The following is an 18,834-nucleotide window of genomic DNA, read 5'->3' as shown; positions in this document are numbered from 1 at the left end:
CGACTCCGATTGGCCAATCCGGGGCGGCGGCGCGCTCTTATTGGCCGGTCGGCTCAGCCCGGCGGGGCGCGGAGGGGAGCTGTCAGGCTGCGGAGGGAGGGGTTTTCCGCTGCCGGCCCAGGGCCCTGAGAGCGCGCGCCGCCGCCGCCGCTGGCCCCCCTTCCCTCCCGCATGGGGGGTGCCTGAGACCCCGAGCCCGTCTTCCCCCTCCCCGTAGGGCGGGTGAGTGCCAAGAGGCGAGGGGGCGGGTGATTGACAGCAGCCCCCCCAGGGGGATGCAGGGCGTGTGTGGGGGGGGGCGCTTGGAAGGGCAGCGGAGGGCGAGAGGGCAGGGCGCGGCGGCGGCGGGGGGGGTGGTTCCCTTCTGTAAGGGCCGCCGGGCTGGCGCTGGGTCCGCGGCCCCTTGAGGCGCGCAGCCATTGTGGGGTTGCGCCAGGGTGGGGCACCTGCTTAGCAAAAGCGGTGCATAAACATGGCAAGGTGGCTGCTTCTGCGCGCGCAGCCGGGGTAGGGCTCCGGGAGGGCAGATGCCTGCCTGCGGGAGGACGAGGGCAGAAAGAGGGCTGGCAGCTGCGCGAGGCGTGTTGCAATACCGACCGAGGGAGCCCGGGACTGGCTCCACCCATCCCCGCCGCCGCCGCCTCTTTTCTCCCGGGCAGCCCAGCCTTCTGCCTCGTCCCAGGTTTCCCACGTGCGTGGTTTGTGCCCGCATCCCCCCTCTTTCTTGGCCAGCGTCCGCGATCCCTTCCTGCTTCTTCCCCCAGGTGGGCCGCATCTGACGGAGGAATCTTTTGCTTGCATGGAGTGGTTGGGTGGGTTGGGTGTCGTTCCACAGAACTGGGGTTGCTTGGCAGTGAGGCCAGCAAATGCACCCCTATAATACTGCGCGCGGGCGGGCGGGGTGTGTGTGTGTGGAGTTGTAGCAAGGAGTAGAAATCTCAGGATGTAGGCCTCTGGCCGGACGTACCTTCCCTAGTGGACCGCTGAAATGGGAAAGTGGGTCCAAAGGTTTGAACTGAACCTGCTACTTCTCGAACTTCTGTTGAAACGAGCAACAGTCGTTGTGGGGATGGGCAGGGATCCTGCATGGCTGGTGTGGATCAGCTGCCTAAGAACATAGGAAGCTGGCTTCTGTTCTGTCTGCTTTACAGCTATCAGCATTGACTGGCAGCAGCTCTCAAAGGCTTCAGACAGGGTTCTACCTGAAGATGCCAGTGATTGAACCCAGGACCCTTTGCGTGCAAGGCAAATGCTGTATCATTAAGTTGCAGGAAGTACTGGGGCAGGCAGGCAGCAAGCGAAGCTGTGTTCTGTCAAGTGACCAGAGTCTCAGCTCTCAATTCCACCAGACACCACCCATTATCCACGACCCTTGAGGAGCCTTTCCTGCAACCCTTTAGTTCCCACATCCTACTGTAGTAACCAGGTCTGATTACATGTAACTGAAACAAATGCATATGCCTCCCTACTTCCATTTCCTCTCCTTTCTCAGTTTTTATTTTGTAAGCTTTTTGAGACAGAGACACTTTGCTAAAAGTGTTGTGTGCTTAGTTGATGCTGTATAAATAAACAGTAAAAACCTGCAAAGTTGAATCCTCTGATCCACCATATATTTTTTGAGCTGTGTAGCTCCTCTTCCAGTTCCTTTGTGGCCCCATCCAGGTGTCCAGGGTTGTTGTTGTTGATTTTTGGTTGCAGGGTGGTGGTGGTAAAAGCTGGCAGCCATAAGCATGCTGACACTTGAAGTCCTGCTGTCTGCGATTTCTCTAGCAGCTGTATGAGAAGGAGTCAACACCAATCCCAGCTTCATGATAAAGTGACCTGACATTCATCTACCTAGAAAAAGCAAGAATTCTAGTTAGACTGTCCAATTCAGATTGCTGCTTTTGGGGAAAGTGTTGAAAGGATTTCCTGCAAATAGAATGGACGTAGCAATCTGGCTAGGAGCAAATATCTAGGAAGATGTGGCCAAAACTCATGCAAACTCTTGGTAGCACAGAGGGGAACTGACACTGTGTCTTCTGCTAGAAATTGATTCTACTTTCTTTTTTCTTTGTTCAGCTTGCTCTGGAACCCAGCAGAGATGACAGAATACAAACTGGTGGTGGTGGGTGCTGGTGGTGTTGGGAAGAGTGCATTGACTATACAGTTGATTCAGAATCACTTTGTGGACGAGTATGATCCCACTATAGAGGTATGTGAACTTCGTAATGTTGGCAGCAACTTCTGCATGGCCCCATTTGTATGCCTTTTCCAAGTCCTTATATTCTTGACCTTCCTGCCATCTCCAATGCTTTGGACTATAACATCTCATTTCTGGGCTTCTAAAACACTAGTCCTCTTCCCATCGCTTTGTCTCCCTCTGTAGCTCTCCATTCTTTATTGAGGCAGCTACAATCTTTTCCTCATGTCCAAGATTGGGTCCATTTCTTTCCTGAATTTTGGCTTGAATCAGTCATTTCCAACTGCCTCCTTGCTGGCTTTCTCTTGCTGCGCTTTACACTCATGTTTCCCGTGTCACTTGTTAACATCTTTTCTTTCACTCTTGCTCCTCTTGGTGCTTCTGAACCCCAGGATTCATACCGGAAGCAAGTGGTAATCGATGGAGAGACGTGTCTCTTGGATATCTTGGACACAGCTGGGCAAGAGGAGTACAGTGCTATGCGTGACCAGTACATGAGGACAGGAGAAGGCTTCCTCTGTGTCTTTGCAATCAACAACACAAAGTCTTTCGAGGATGTTCACCACTACAGGTGTGTGGGCAGCTGGCTTCTCTCTGTCCTCCATCTGTTTTCCTTCCTGTATAGCAGGGGTGGGGAACCATTTTGACCTAGTCCCCATCTCCCCCTACCTCTGCAAGCCACCTTTGTCATGTGGGTGGGACACCCCATCCATCAGCACCTGACATCTCTCGCACCACATGCCAATTGCCTGAGAACCAGCTGGAGTTTGGGTAGTTCAGAAACTGCAAGCCCTAAGCTTATTGTTTGCGAGGTGCCAAGCACAGGCCTTGCAGAGTGCTGTGATTCCCAAGCACCTGACAACTATCTGGGAAGCACTGCGCAATGGAGCTTTGCAGGCATTGCCAATTGGCTTCTGCTACAAATCTGTAGCAGTGTGAATTGGATGTCAACAAAATTATGTAGCTCTTGCTCTGTATTTTCTTCCACTCCCAGTCCTTTGAGGCCTAGCGAGAGCAGAAACAAAGCCACCAAGTATGCCAACAAGGGGGAAGCCACAAAGACAGTATTGAATCCTTCCTCATGCTCTTGCATTTGAAAGTTGTACTCGGTGTACAACTCAGGGCTTGCTTGTCCTAAGTGTACAGGAACTGTAATGATCTGCTGTAGTCATACATAAAAGTCTCCCTGTTACACAATTTTAGAAATAATTTTGGGGGAGTAAATATATGAACATCTGGGTATTCAATATTCTGTTCCTTAGTCTAAAAGAAAATATTTTGTAATTTTTATTTTTTTAAAGCAAAACAAACTTCAGAAAAAATCAGCAAACACCAATGTTTTCTTTTAATTTTTCTGGGTTTTTGCCAGGCCTTCACATCTCTAGACTTCTCTAAAGTCTCTTTCTAAAAAAAGTATGAATGCATACTTCAGTAGCAAACCACTCCCAAGTATGTGTATGGATGTGCTATATCTAATTTTTAAGTGTAGAATGGCTGTCTCTGAAGGGCAAACTACACTGGCACATGGTTACATATTACTGTGTGTGTGTGTGTGTGTGTGTGTTAAAAAAAAGCCAACCAACCAAAGCAAAACAAGTCAGTGACTTTAGGTCAGGTAATGGCAGGTGCAGCTGAGTCCTTTTTGTTCTATTCTCTTCCTTGGAATAGCATTTGTTGACTGCTTTTCTCCCCCACCAGAGGAAAGCAGCTAGTTGTGACATTTAAAGCAGCAAAAGGGAAAGGGATTAAGCTACCCCACCGCACCATATCTCTACTCAAACTTGGGAACATTCTAAGCCTTTTTTGGGTTAGACCAAAAAAAATGGGAGAGTGTTCTTGTGCTCAGGTCCTGCTTGCGCGCTTCCCACGGGCATCTGGCTGGCCAATGTGAGAACAGGATGCTGGACTAGATAGGCCATTGGCCTGATGTAGTGGCGCTTTTCTTATGTTCTCATGCATACATCTGTATGTCACATCTAATGTGGACCTCAGTTGCTTTGCACACAGATAAAACACAGGACAAACTGAACCTCTGGTGTATACTTCATTAACACCAATAATCTCAAATATATTTTACCATATTTTTCTCTCCGTAGGACGCACTTTTTTCCTCTTAAAATCTAAGGGGAAATGTCTGTGCGTCTTATGGAGCGAATGTGTGGTCCCTGGGGCTGGGGGGGGGGACCCGGGCTTTCCCTGCCAGCCCCGACCTCTTTGGGGCTGGGAGTGGGGGAAAGCCAGGCTTCCCCCACCGCCAGCCCTTGGGAGCAGCAGGAAGGCTGCACGCAGCCTTGCTGCTACTCCCCGACCTGCTCTTTAGGGCTGGCGGTGGGGGAAACCCGTGTTTCCCCTGCCAGCCCCGACAAGCTCCTGAGCAGCTCTGGGGTAGCCCGCGAATCCTCTGCAGGGCAGCGGGTACCCTTCATCCCGCTGCCCTGGGGAGGCTTCGCACGGCTATCCCTGGCTTTTGCGGGAGGTGGGGAAAGGGACAGAGCGAAGCTCTCTCACTTCCCCCACCTCCCGCAAAAGCCCCCAAGAGCCACATATTTTTTTTCTTGAATTCCCCCCCCCCAAAAAAAAGCCTTATGGAGCGAAAAACACGGTACTTTGGAGGGGGCCCAAACCAGAATCAAGTTGCTGCTGATCTAGGCGGTTGTTCCCTGTTTGTGACTCGTTGCCTTTGTAATTCCAGGGAGCAGATCAACCGTGTGAAGGACTCTGATGATGTTCCGATGGTGCTTGTTGGCAATAAATGTGATCTGCCTTCCCGGACGGTGGATACAAAACAAGCCCAGGAGCTTGCTAGAAGCTACGGAATCCCCTTTGTAGAGACCTCTGCCAAAACCAGACAGGTATGGTATTTACTGTGCATGTGGGAGAAAGTGGAAGGTCTTTGATCTTCGTAGCTATAACTCAAGACAGTGTCCCAAACGGGTTTTGTAATAAATTGCAGCTGAATCTTGCCCAAGTGTAACTGCTGCATCCACACGCCCTCTCCCCCAAGTCATGCGTTTCCAGCCTAAATCTTCTGTTCATCAGCATGTAGACAAAAAGCAAATAGTTTTGCTTTATGTTGGCTGCGTGCTCAAAATGCCAAACAACGGGATTCGCACTATAAGCCAGCACAGTTGCTCTTCTCCTATATGACTTGGAGTAGGAATGGCATTGGTACAAGGTAACCATTCTTATTTCTGAACTGCCATGTCATTAATGCCTGCCCTCTTAGTTTGTGCTGTGTCAGCTTAATGATAAGACGGTTATCAGCATGGCATCGTTCTACTGCTGGTGTCCAGTTGCCAAAAAACCTTTCTGACCGTGAAGGCAAATGTGAATGAATGGTTTACTGATATGAAGGAAAGGGCTTATCGGGAGAGAAAGGATCCCGTAGGCAGGAATAGCGTGACGACCTCCCCACCCCCAAGTAATATTATTTCTGCCTACTAGCAATGGGTAGAAAAAAACATCACCGGCATAAAAATCCAATACCCCCGACACCTCTAATATTTAAATGGGAAATCTAACGATGTCTTCCGTTTGTGTCTTTTCTTCCTTTCATTTGGTATACTCGTTCGTCTTTAAAAGGGAGTGGAGGATGCTTTCTACACCCTGGTGCGAGAAATCCGAAAACACAAGGAAAAGATCAGCAATGGGCGCAAGAAGAAATCTTCCAAAAGGAAGTGTATTATCCTCTGAAGGAGAGAGACTCTGTTGCACAGTTGGGAGTGCAAAACCCCCCTTTTTGAGTCTGGGTATTTTCCCAAGCTGCAAGATAAATTCTGATGGCCATGCCCCTCACCCATTTTCAGCTGGAAGGCGAAGGTGGTTTTGAGTTCTTACTGTCAATTATTTTACTATTTTTAAAACTGGGACGTTGCATCCAGTATGAGGATTTGTAACCACATTTGATGTTCTGTTGCTTCTTGCCCCTTCATTATTATTTTTTAAAAAGATCATCTTGTTTCTGGTCCTTAGGATTATAGAGGTCACTCCTAAGTGTGACCTGGTGTAGACTGATCCTGCAGGTTAGATGGAAGGGATAGCACGAAGTCAGTGTCTCAGTCAGAACCTTAGGGGCCTTTCTCATTTTTTGTAGCATTTTACCTCCCTTGGTTCTCCCTGAGACTGAAGAGGAAGCCACATAGACTTGGCACCATTGTCCTTTTGCTAGCAGAGGAATAAAGGTAACCTTGGACAGAAGGTGATCTGCTGAAGGTGGCAATGAGGAATGCCAAAAGATAAAATGTGGAAAGCCAAACCCTCTCCGTAGCTGAATATTTCACCCCACTATTAAAATAGATGGTGCTGTTATTTTTCTTCCGGGTGGTTGAAATTCTGTATTAAGTTGGTTTCTCTCTCTCTGGTTTCCATTTGGGCTGTTATAACTTCTGAGCAACAGCTCCCACTTTAAAATGAATGCGGAAATGTACTTTTGCTCAGCAAGTTTTATGAAAAAATGTGTGGTGGTGGGGAGATATCAACAAGTTATGAGAGGTAGTTTTAAATGGCTGTACAGCTTCCACCATCCAAAGGCAGCGGCACCTGTTGTTTATGAAAAAAACAACTGTTGGAGGTAGCTGAATATTTGCACCATAGAAGTGTCCTAAATTAACCTGCCTCTGTTGCTCTCCTTTACTAATTGGTTCTTGGGAGTATAGCAATGTTGACTCTCTTTATAAACAGAAGGGAGGAATATGATCCAAAGGTCTCTTAATCATCCCTCTTTTTTTAGTCTGGTGGGCATAGTCCCGGGGTTGCTTGGATGGGTTGAGATATAGGTACTTAAATGCTGGCATGGAGAGAAAAGAGTCTGAATTTATTATTCTGTTAGTGTTTATAAGCCATCAGAATTATGTTCTGTCATTATTTGATCTTATTCTCTTCCCCCATCCCACCCCAAAATCCCACCCTTGGAATCCTGTGTTGATTTGGTCTTTTTCCATGGTCCTGAGGATCTGTACAATAAATGCCACCACTTGGAATAAACCTGTGAATAAGCTACCTGATCTACAATACCTGACTTTGTCTAAAGGGTATGTGTGGTAGATTTATGGTAGTTTTCTGGTTATCTTTCCTGGAACAGATTGTTTTGGGAAACTGCAAAACATGTGAAGGCTTTCAAGGAAATTGTAATTATCTGTTCACAATGGTGCTAGAATCAGCGAAGCCTTCTCAGAATATGGTACCTTTCAGCTAGGAGTTGCCTTTGTTCAGCTCAACTCCCTATTTTGTGGATTTTCTCCCCCCCCCCCCCACACCCTCATGTGCTTCTCAAGAAACATGTACCTATTTGGGTTGCATCTATCTAGTTCTGTTCTTATTGTTACCATCCAACTTTTTTGAACATGATTTTTTCAACAGAAATTCTGCAGATGTGGTAACTCTTCAAGAAGTGTGATAGGCATGCTTGTTGAAACAGCCCACCGGGACCTCAGGTTGTGTGTTCATAACCAGCTCCTAATTTATTTTACAAGTTACCTGCTATTCAGTTGTTGTTGTTCTGTTCTCAATGTTTTTTTCCCCTTTTTGACTTAATATGAGTATCACTGGAAACATATGACAAAAGAAAGCCAGACTGTTATCTCTGTAACTGGCCATCTAGGTACTCCAGTACCTATTTCAGGGATAGTTGGGGTAGGGGCACAGCTTTTCAAGCAAAAATATTTTTGTAGTGTAGATGAAAGTGTTCCTTGCTTAATTTTTTTTTGAAGTGTTGGATGCTGCCTCTGAAAGGAATTTATTGAGTTTGGATGGATTCCCCCACCCCCGGTGGTCTTAACCATACTGGAACCCCTTTTATGTTTTGCTACTGTTCTTTCTGTGATGGAAGGGGGTGGAGAGAGGCTTTAGATAAGAAGCCTCCAAGCTCTATAATTTCTGGACTAATTTCTGGTCTTGAAGCTTACTGACTCCTGCCAAAGTAGCGAGGGGTGAAGCTTGGGTGTGTGTATCAATCAAGCACCCCTCCTGCTGATTGTCCCTTCCCTATCTGGCAAATGCAAATTTGGGGAATCATGTGTTTGCTGCATCATTTGTAGTTCAAATCTGCAGCAGCTGCAAAATAATTGCAATGCTAATTCCTGAGGGTAGGCACTCCATAGAAGGCTAACAAGTGGATAGGAATATGACTGGAGGCTGTAGAAGAGGGGGGCCAGGCACCTCATGAATGGGAGACACTGCATAGCTATTCATGCCATCCTTACAACAAGGAGGGCTACATTTTAGAAAGGATTTGAGATTTTCAGAAATTCATACATTCTCAGGATGCACGGTAAAAGCATTCCATGCCTGTGCAGATGCCTTCAAAATTGTTTGTGGGCCTAATACTGTGGTTAAATGGGCCTGTTCTTGAAACCAGCCCCGTTGCCTTTAGCCAAACTCCTGACCTGCACTTTTGTTTATATGAAAGAAGACCTCCTTTTGCTTTTCCTGAACGTGATTTTTATTAGGCTGAAGAGGTTTCTCTTAAAGATGCCTAAAAATGCAACATTTGAAAATGGACAATAGTCTACTTTTTTCACAAGTCACAAAAATACTGGAATGTTAGATCCCGGTCAACAGGGTGTTTATCATCTATTAGGCGGGAGCAATGAGCTGTCTGAATGTCTCACAGACTTGGCAAAAAAAAAAAAATTGCGAATGTTGTGTCCACACAAAGATTAAACTTAAAAGTGGTTCATTCCATTTATTTTTTACAGGTTCTTTTATCTGTCTTGTATCAGGACTTCTTAGCAGCTTCCTTTTCTCTCCACAAACTAGGAAAGGGAATGGTGTTAGGTAGGTGGTGGCTGTAGGTACTGCAGTTGCAACTGAGGCCAAGAGCATCCCTTGGATTCAGCCCAGGCAGGTTGTTGGTTGAACGGTAGCACTAAGAAGGGCACTGCAAGCAGTGCAATGAATGCAGGGAGCCCTAGAAAAACCAGATTCCAAAGGATGTGCAGTAACAGGCAGCTGGATGAGACAAGAAACCTGTGTGGAGAGAGGACAGTGTGCTGTTCTTATGCCTGTGGGATAATTTCATACCACCAACTTCAACAAGCCCGTTCCAAGTTAACAAGTTTTGGAGGGGGTGGTGATAAGGAGACAAAAGCAAAGAGGAGAAACAGCCATTGGGGAGAGTTGGGAAAGTTGATGGAAGCAGTTGTGGTTTTCAGATAAGGCAGCAGAATCTCCAAAGAACAGCAAGGTGTAGCAGGGTGTGCAACACTGAACCACCCTGCCACTTTATATTGTAGACTGCACCTATTTTACTGTGGCCACCTGGGAACAGGGTAGTAAAAAGTGTGAAACACTAATACTGCCAGGAATATAGGAACAATTATGTGCAGCTTTCTCTCTGCGGGAGACCATGCAGTGTTTATGTGAGGGCCACTGGAGGGTGTTCCCCACCTGGACGTGTCTTGTATTACCATCACTGGTGGGGGGGCAAAGACTCCAGAACAAGTTGTGAGGGTCCACCCACTATGACCTCACCCTTGCTTGGACTGTGCATAACAGGAGCAAAAGGGGAGGAACTCCCCCTGCCAAGGGAAGTTGTGGAGACCAAGCAGCAAACTTCAGCACTGGACAGGAGGTGTCAAGTACTGCAGCCCATGTTGGTATAGTTGCCTTCTTGTGTTGTCAGTTACTGAGATTCTAGTCAGGAAGTAGGTAGTGCATTTCATTTCTCCATGTCTTTTTAGAGACAAGTTCAAAAAGCTATGTCACTTAGTGACAGACGTTTGGCAGGCCATTGGCCAACTACCACTGAGCCCCTAAGTCAGAGATTTCCAAACTGTGTGTCGTGACACATTTAGTGTGTCGGCTGCAATGTGCAGGTGTGATGCGTAAACGCTCCCCACACTCCTCCAGGGCTGGAAAGGGGTTAGTTTAACTTCTGGTTTGCTAGTAAAACTGAATGACTGTGTTGTGAAATGATGCATGACTTTAAAAGTGTGTCACCAGCAAGTTTGGAAAGTTCTGCCCTAAGCTGCTGGGGAAGTCTGCCAGTATCAAAAGCGTCCCAGGAGGAAGTCTGCTACCCCAGAGAATAGAACAGTGGCTAAGTCACAGTGTTTGATGGAGCTGGTGTTGAGCAGTTAGTCTATGGCTTGGAGACCACATGTCTCAACACCATCTGCTACTCCAGAGCTTTCCCCCAAAGAGCCCACAGGCATGAGGCTCTAGTACTTCATTCCTAAAGACTGGGGTGGCAGAAGTCAATAAGACGGCCATCTTCTGGACAAACAAGGCATTAACAGTACCTGCCCAGTAGAAGTTTACTCCCACCAGAGGAACACTTTCTACATAATTTGATTTTCTGAATCAAAGGCTAGAAGGGAAGCAAAACGGAGTGGCCAAGATGTGCTTGGGAACCGAGTAGAATAAATGCATACTAAGAAGAATGGGAAAACTTAACAAAAGTTAGAGCAGATAAATACCCCACACCACTTGGATGGATTCAGACTCTGGTTTATAAATTTGTTAAATAAACAAATTAGAATACAGGCTTTTTTTCTACTCCAGCTGTGTGCAGTGAGAAATCTCAAAGTGACACTACTGCAGCGCTCAAGAGAGAAATGAGCAGGAACCTGGATGTGTGCATGGAGCTAGAGGGCACATTAACCTATCTAGCTTTAGATGTGCAGATTTAGAGCGCATATTGGGACTGTCCAGAGAACATGAAGAAGGGTGAATGGGCTAGCTGCACACTTTGTGTCCCTTAATTTCTATACCAACAGGCAACTACAGTATAGCAACCAACTGCCTGGGAACCCTTAGTCCTAAATTCAAATATGTGGGGCTAAGCATGGTTACTCAGTAGTGGAGGAAAGGCATCCTACTTGGGTCTAAAAGTGATTCCCTTTTTAGTATTCACAACACCCACAGTGTATGTGGTCACAATACACTGACAGTGTCTTCTGCAGTTGAATTCTAGCTCTGCATCAATCTAGACAGCAGCTGTAAGAAATCTGCTAAAGGTAAGGGATGGACATGGGAAGGAAGGGAATCTACTTAAAGGTGAAATTCTCTATATGGCCACATAACCCGATATGGCAGGAAAGTTTTTCCACAGCATAAATCTTACAAAGGAGTTCCAACAGTGAGGCACAAATCACATTCTTGTCAAAACTGTGACAACTGCAGTAGTTCCTGACCTTTGAAGCAGGATTTCAAACAAGTTTTCATCTGACTTCTCCCTAACAGTTGGGATTAGCTCGCCACACACTGGGACTAAAGCTTGTTCCTGAGAGGCTGTTGTAGAATCTCTGAAGAGCCAAGCACATTAAAACACCTCATATGTCAAAATACTTAATTTGGAACATTTGTTTCCTGTCGTTTGTTGCGCCACAGAAGCATATGCATAAGTTTAATAATTCAATTCATCCTGAACATGGTGCTTTAATTTGATTTCACCACTATGCATCTGGTATTAACAGCAACTGTACACTGGAGAGGATTACAGTCAGGGATTTGGGCAGCAAGGCATATTCTTTCTATTTTTCCTTACAATTAGGGCTAATCCAGGAACAGGCTTGTGCCTATATCCCAGCTTCAGACAGTCCTTGAAACAGTGCAAGAAACCAACTGTTCCTAGAGCATATGCTATATAAGTCATTTTCAGTTTCATATTACTTTCTAGACTGACCTATTTGAAATTGATTCTTTAAACCTTCTGTGTGGGAGATTATGCTCATGTTTTGCTGATTAGAAACATGATTACAAAGTGTAGTATGATACAGTGCTCTCCTAAAAACAAGCTGTTTGTTGCTCATCCATTATACTTAAAGTAGACCACCTCATCTTGCCTTATGGTAGGGGCCAACATGCACACTTACGATTCTGCTGAGCTGAGCGATGTGGTTTCTGGAAAGGTAGAACACACAGCCTTGGAGAAAACAAAATTGATTGGTGTGATGAAGATGTTTTTTAATGCAAATTAAACAAATTATGTCTACATACTATCCTCCTTATTATTTCTCTCCTGTCTGAGAGTCTGTTACTTTGCAGTGCGTTTGATACACCAAATGACTCCTTGTGACATTTGAAAGTTTTAATTCTCCACAATGCTTTTAAGAAATATGTTCCACAAAGCAATTCAAAAAGGAACAAAATCCTGCCAGAACAACAGGTACAAATGTTGTACCTAGTCTATGTGCAACCATCCCCCCACCAACAATTTTACACAGCCTTGAACGTGCTTTTCACAGTATGCAAAGTTGTCATGCAATTGCAACACATTAAATGCTCTGTAGCTAACTAGGTAAAGGTAAAGGGACCCCTGACCATTAGGCCCAGTCGTGGCCGACTCTGGGGTTGCAGCGCTCATCTTGCATTATTGGCCGAGGCAGCCGGCGTACAGCTTCTGGGTCATGTGGCCAGCATGACTAAGCCGCTTCTAGCGAACCAGAGCAGCACACGGAAACGCCATTTACCTTCCCACCAGAACGGTACCTATTTATCTACTTGCACTTTGACGTGCTTTCAAACTGCTAGGTTGGCAGGAGCAGGGACCAAGCAACAGGAGCTCACCCCGTTGTGGGGATTCGAACCGCCGACCTTCTGATCAGCAAGTCCTAGGGTCTGTGGTTTAACCCACAGCGCCACCCGCGTCCGCCACCCGCAGCTAACCATGTAGATGAAATCAAACTCTTTTTGAGAATGTTAACGAACAGTCATAAGGAAAGTTGTCATGGAAAAGAAAGGCTTCTTTAGCAAACATATCACCTGAGGTGCATTTCCTATCCTTATCCCTAAAACAGACTTCTTCTAAAATGTTGTAAGTAATTTGCATTCACATTCCAGTTATATCCAGGATCACTTCCAGTATCTTACAATTTCTTGCTCTTTATCTTTCAGTAGTGGTGGGGAGCCTGTGGCCCTGTAGTTGTTGGTGGACTTCAGCTCCCATAATCTCTTACTGGCTAGGGCTAATGGGAGTTTGGGGTCCAGCAACTCTAGAGGACCACGAGTTCCCCACTCCTGCCCTGCAGCTTCTTCCTTGGTTCTTTCATCCTGCTTCCCCCTTTGGCCCTCCAGATGTTTTGGGACTACAACTCCCATGATCCCTAGCTAATAGAACCAGTGGTCAGGGGTGATGGGAATTGTAGTCCCCAAACATCTGGAGGGCCGAGTTTGCCTATGCATGTACTAGAGCTTAGTCCCCAAACCCAAATGGTGGGTGCAATCTTGAGAGATTTATTTTGAATCCTTTGGCCATCTTATGCCTGTTTCAGAACTAATATTTTTCTAGGACTGTTGTACTTCCTGTTTCAGGGGAGGTCAATAACCCCCATGAGGACCAGAAGAGGAATGACTGCTGCGAGGAGTGCAAAGAAAAAATGCCATGCTGCACCTGTAGAAGCAAAATCAAATGCCTTCATCTATCTCAGCAGCAGTAAAATACATCTCTCTCTTCTCTACAACCACAGCTGGTGCTGTAACTCTCCAACAGTTTGACTTTACCCCCGAAGGCACACTCTTCCATTGTCTCCCGAGACAGACGGATACCAGCAATAAGGGGGAACCTCTCTGCATGCGTATAGAAAAATAACATTTCTAATGGAAAGTACTGAACACTTTTCACTGGCATGTTAGCATTCCACACACAGGTGTTTTTTAAAATATATATACAATTCCTCCTCCACACATCACACACACCTGCTGCCTAAAGCAGGACAGTCTGGAGCAAGTATTATTATTTATTATTGACTTATTTAAGGTATAAACTGGACATTTTTTCCTTTTTAAGGAGTTGCCTTCACTGCAGAAAAATGATGAAGATAAGTTGGCATCACCAAGAATGTACACCAATGCTTTTCAAAGGTTCCACAAAAATATGGGAGAAAGGAGTGACTGCTTCTGCCTAGTTGTTGTTGGCATCCATCTGTCTCGAGAGACAATGGAGTGTGCATTCAGGGGTGAAGTCAAGCCACTGCATTAGCAGCAACAAAGTGACCTCCCTGGGGCACAAGCCTGGGCTGTGTATAGAGGCCCTGGGCTACTCAAGCAACCAGACCCCCCTCTCAGACTCGCTGATGTAGTCCAAAGGAAAGCAGCGCAATACATTTGGCACCAGCTTGACTGCAGGAGTTGCCAGAAGGAAGCATACAAAGTGCTGTCCAACCATCTTTGGAACCAAAAGGTTAGTAATCCACAAGGCAGTGTAGCTGACACCTATTCTCTTTCATTGGAGGAGTATGGTTTCTTGGCATACGTGTACTTTCAGCTTCCCCATTCCAAGGATGGAACAACCCAATGATGGAGGCTGTTCCCACAAAACGAAGGGAAAATAGAAGGGTTTCTAGTTCCATCAACTATAAACAGAGGAAGGAAAGAGTGATGAGTCTTCTTACTGATGTGAATCTTTGGCCTTCTTCAGCATCATTCAGAAAAGGAAAATCTGCTTCTGAGGGTTTTTTTAACTAAACTTCAGTACAATCAAACAAATGTTGAGATGATGGAGTCAGGTGGTGGCTGTTACGGTAAGCAAGCTCCATTTGCAGTAAATAACCCAACATGGGAAGTAATTGTGATTTTTGTATAAAAGGCACTAGACTCAGATAAAGGTTTTTCTTCTTCTTCTTTGTCTGATCCTTTTCTCATCTAATAGAAAAGCAATTATCTTTCAACAAGGTACAAGCTCCCGTATTTGCACTTGGGTAGATGGAAAAACAACTCTTTGGCCTAGGAAAGGGTAATTTGCAAATACAATGTGGTAGAGACACATTATCTCATTGTAAAGAAGGAATTTTTCATTAGTCTAAATAGAATGAAGAGAGGCTGTCCACTCTTTCTTTTTGTTCATCCTAGCTTTAGGACCATTAGTTATATGCCTTAGAACACCAGACATTAAGGGAGTCCAAACTGGGGGGGGAAACTATATGATTGGACTCTTCACTGATGATTTAATGATTATGACACCTGACCCGCTGAACATGGGAGTAGCAAGACTTCAAGAGCTTAACAACTTCACAATACTATCAGGCCTGCGGGTTAACTTCTCAAAATCTGAAGCTTTATGCTTCAATGTACCACCCAGCAACAAAAACTCATCCACAGAACTCACAGGCATTAGACTCTGTCACACGAAGCTAAGATAGTTAGGAATAAGTATAACAAGAAACCTTAACAGACTCTATTCACAAAACTATCCCCCTGTATGGTGGCCAATTCTTTAAACTTTGAAAAAAATATATGGTATTTTTCGATGTTAGGGGAAGAGGGGAACTTTGGAAGGAACTTAGAATGGCATATTTTAAAGGTCTAACAGCCATGCTTTACCTTGCTGCATATTTTGTGCTTTTAAATCTCTGCTGGGGTTATCTCACCAGAGTACTTGCCCCAAACCTGGATGTTGGCATCCAGGGAATTCTCCTCTTCTATACCTATTTTTTTTCCTTGCCACCAACAAGATCATCTGAGCTTTGATCTCCCTGCTGGGATGCTGATGATAGGCTGGGTAAATAAAGTATGTTATGTGCTTCATTATTATTTGTGATAAGATGGGTGACACAATTGATTCTAACTATTAACTGAAAGGGGAAACCCCAGCAATACTGGACTCCTGCTTTCTGCCACTGATCTGTATATTTTTTCAAAGCCTGTTTCCAACTGTGTGTAGCTGGACATAGATTAGAATATTGGTGCCCTCCCATTCCAGACCTTCTTTATCTCTGATCACGTTCAAAATGATTTCTTTAGCTGAAAGATGTGAAAATTTTACCAAGATGTCTCTCAGTCTGTTGTTGCTGGACTGCAAACTAGCACCAGAATGATAAGCATTGTCAGTGTCAGTAATGGCAGGCAGGCATTATTTGATTAATCAATATAAAATGGATTTAGTATCAGACTTTTTCAGAGTCTCTTCCAAACCTCTTATTTTAACATTTAAATGGTGCAAAGCATTGTCTGACATTTACAAAGCTGGATATCTTTAGCTCAGTCAGACAGCTTTTAAATTCTTTTATAATACTCAATTCCCATTTTAGTTGTTTCATTTGCTATTGCAGCAACATCCAAGATTGTGATTCTGTCTAATCCAATGAAGTTTCTATAGGTTTTAAGGCCGATTTTCACTTTTCCTGCAGATCATGTTTAAAATCTTGCTTCAGTTTGAGTTGAGAAGTTGAGAAGTTAGCTCTATCAGCATAAAACTTTCCATTACCTTGTCCTTTTTTGACAGTTTAGTTGTCTTGGCTACCATCATGGGCTTTTCCTCTTCTCCTGAAAGCTCCACAACTAGGATCAGATCTTTCCATTAAATGTAAGATCATATATATTTTTGCCTTTAAATTCTTTCCTTTTGCTACATCTCCTTTATCAGCATTCACAGTATCACTGATTTTTTTAGTTAAAACAGGAATTAGAGCCTGATTTATGGCAACAATGGTCAGAGATAAAGACTTATGCAACCAATTTTGATTGGTGACATCCAGTGCTATTTTTCTAGGGGGGAAAGGTACCAGAACTCACCATGAATGCCTCTTTTGTTCTCTTATAATGGCAGTGGCACCCGCCTGAGAGGTACCGGAACAGAGTTCCAGCGAGTTCCAGCTGAACTTCCAAGACTTTGGTGATAAGAAATATGACTGAAAATACACTGCAAAGTGCATAACACTTGCTTGACACAATGTTGTCTAATCCCCCTGCAAACTAATTCAGGGAGGCATATGGTTTTCAGGATTTTTGTCACAATCCTAAAAACTGTTCCTTGAAAATGTACCTTTATTGAGATTCCGAACTGCAGCCTCAAGGAAGCTCAGAAAATGCTGTATGTGGTCCTTTACATGTTAAGTAAGCATTTCCAGACATCTTCTGATGTTAGTGTATACCTCAAGAAAGGGTGTGTGTGTGAAACTATCTCCACTAATGCAAACTATCATAACCCCAGAACAGTATTATTCAAAATAGTACCTGCTTTCTTAGATACTGAGCAGCTAATGTCTTTTTGTTAGTATTCATACTAAACTTCCCTACAGCTAATCACGTCCCTGTTAGCTCCACCGGTGCCCGTTTTGTAACTGAACACAGACTGTGTAGTCTGTGCATCCCACAGGAAACCTAATGGGCTTTTCATTTTTCTGGTGCCAATGCCGGAGTCCCGCTTTCCCTTGAAAATGAGGATGATGGGCCATATGTCTCTCCAAACTTTCAGCGTTGGCTTTCCTTCTATGACTTGCCATGGCAAAAACACCCATTTAAACTGTCAGCATCTGGCTCATATATGACTATGGAGGTAGGAGAAAAGGCTCCTCTTCACTACAACATGACAAACAACATCTTCCCTTCAATCAACTGGATAGCAAATGCTCTTTAAATAGGAGGATGAGATTAAGACAGTGTGCTTGCCTTGTGCAGCTTGCCGTCTTCCAGCTCCTACATCTAACATGTCTTTCTTTCCCCTCACATTCATGTCCACTAGTATATGCCCAAGTTAACAGGGGTCATTTTCAAGACGCAAGGACAGGGCACGCTTTATCAACACCCACCCATACAGTCCTCAGTTCCTCCCCTCCAATTGCCAACAAAATGCTACTGCAGCTTGCATAATAAAGAAACAGCTTGATTTCACAAAACCCCTTTAACAAATAGGGCAAGTGAGAGCACAACTGACTCCACCCCAAAGGCATTAACCACAATGTCCAATTCATAAGATTTCTGGTCATGCACTCTTCTTAAACTGAGCAGGGGACTTGTTCATATTTTCAGCACCATAACTCTACACCTACACAAATTCCTATATGCTTACAGCAACAAAAAGGCAACAAGTCCCATCCACACTTTGATGTGACAGCAAATGCATGTCTACCAGCTGGAAGCCACAGTATTCTTGGTGCTTTTGCTTATACTGTATTCCAATTTGTAGACAGAGAGAAACAGAACAGTGGGAGGCTGCTGGGATAATGAGTCACACCGCACATTGGGTCCTTAGTATTAAAGTATATCTTGGCAGGCCTCAAAACTAGAGTTCAGAGAAAGGCTACCAAGGTAATGAAAGATAAGACTATGGATCATGCTCTGTTTTCTAGAAAAAGAAATATATACAGCACCTGTCCCAACAACACAAAATTAGAGCTAGCTCCAGATATCAGTAGGTAAAAAGTTATTTTGAGAAAATCAGAGGTGTGTGCTATGGGATGGGGTGGTCAGGTCAGTTTTTGAGATGACTTTCCATTTTTGAAACAGGGCTCAAAGTTTAAAGTGCTGCTTGGTGTGAAGTCAATTTAGTTTCAATATTACTAACAGCATACTGGTAGCTTTAATTCAGCACACATGTTCTCTGGAATAAAAGGAAGAAAACTTCATTCTTTTTCTTACCACTTGTGAATTCCACACTTACCCTTTCTGCCAGAGATCCAATGTCACCTGAAGCCAATGGATCTGTCACCAAAGATGTCAACATCCCACACAAAGGACTAGGCAAATCAGCCTCCTCGCCAAACTGCTGCTGAAGACAGCAAGGGACTCTCATCATTTTATAGCCCAATAAATCTTAAGTCTTTCTTCAACATACACTTCTATGACACAGGTGCTGCTTTTCTCCAATACACAAAAGTGTAATATCTTGTTACTGGCAAAATGTTATTTTTCTCCCATTTAGCTCAACAACAGCTACTATGAGTGTTGTAATTGTGTGAGTATCACAGGCGGTACTGGATAGTGCCTGCAACATC

At 44.6% G+C, this 18,834-nt stretch overlaps 2 protein-coding genes across 10 annotated transcripts in view; one reads left to right on the top strand and one right to left on the bottom strand.

Moving 5' to 3' along the window:
- Nucleotides 1-60: 60 nt before the first annotated feature.
- LOC307201397 (GTPase KRas) lies at nucleotides 61-7,180 on the top strand. Its single transcript, XM_079950578.1, has 5 exons — nucleotides 61-222; nucleotides 2,062-2,194; nucleotides 2,575-2,753; nucleotides 4,875-5,034; nucleotides 5,765-7,180. The coding sequence occupies exons 2-5, from the start codon at nucleotides 2,084-2,086 to the stop codon at nucleotides 5,873-5,875; spliced, it is 561 nt and encodes a 186-aa protein (XP_079806704.1). The 5' UTR covers nucleotides 61-222; nucleotides 2,062-2,083; the 3' UTR covers nucleotides 5,876-7,180.
- The window catches only part of KASH5 (KASH domain containing 5), a 26,055-nt gene continuing 13,851 nt past the window's right edge, over nucleotides 6,631-18,834 (bottom strand). For 4 of the 9 annotated variants that reach the window (XM_079950532.1, XM_079950535.1, XM_079950533.1 and 1 more), the window contains exons 13-16: nucleotides 18,501-18,608; nucleotides 11,998-12,047; nucleotides 11,317-11,427; nucleotides 6,631-9,148 (exon numbers count right to left, since the gene is read on the bottom strand). In XM_079950532.1, coding sequence (XP_079806658.1) covers nucleotides 8,953-9,148; nucleotides 11,317-11,427; nucleotides 11,998-12,047; nucleotides 18,501-18,608 — 465 coding nt within the window. In that variant the 3' untranslated portion in view covers nucleotides 6,631-8,952. The remainder of the gene's footprint in view (nucleotides 9,149-11,316; nucleotides 11,428-11,997; nucleotides 12,048-18,500; nucleotides 18,609-18,834) is intronic. The other 5 variants (XM_079950536.1, XM_079950537.1, XM_079950539.1 and 2 more) reach the window with 5 other exon arrangements.

Source organism: Podarcis cretensis, assembly GCF_951804945.1.
Source record: "Podarcis cretensis genome assembly, chromosome: 13".
NCBI lineage: Eukaryota > Metazoa > Chordata > Lepidosauria > Squamata > Lacertidae > Podarcis > Podarcis cretensis.
This window is presented reverse-complemented; position numbering and strand designations above follow the sequence as displayed.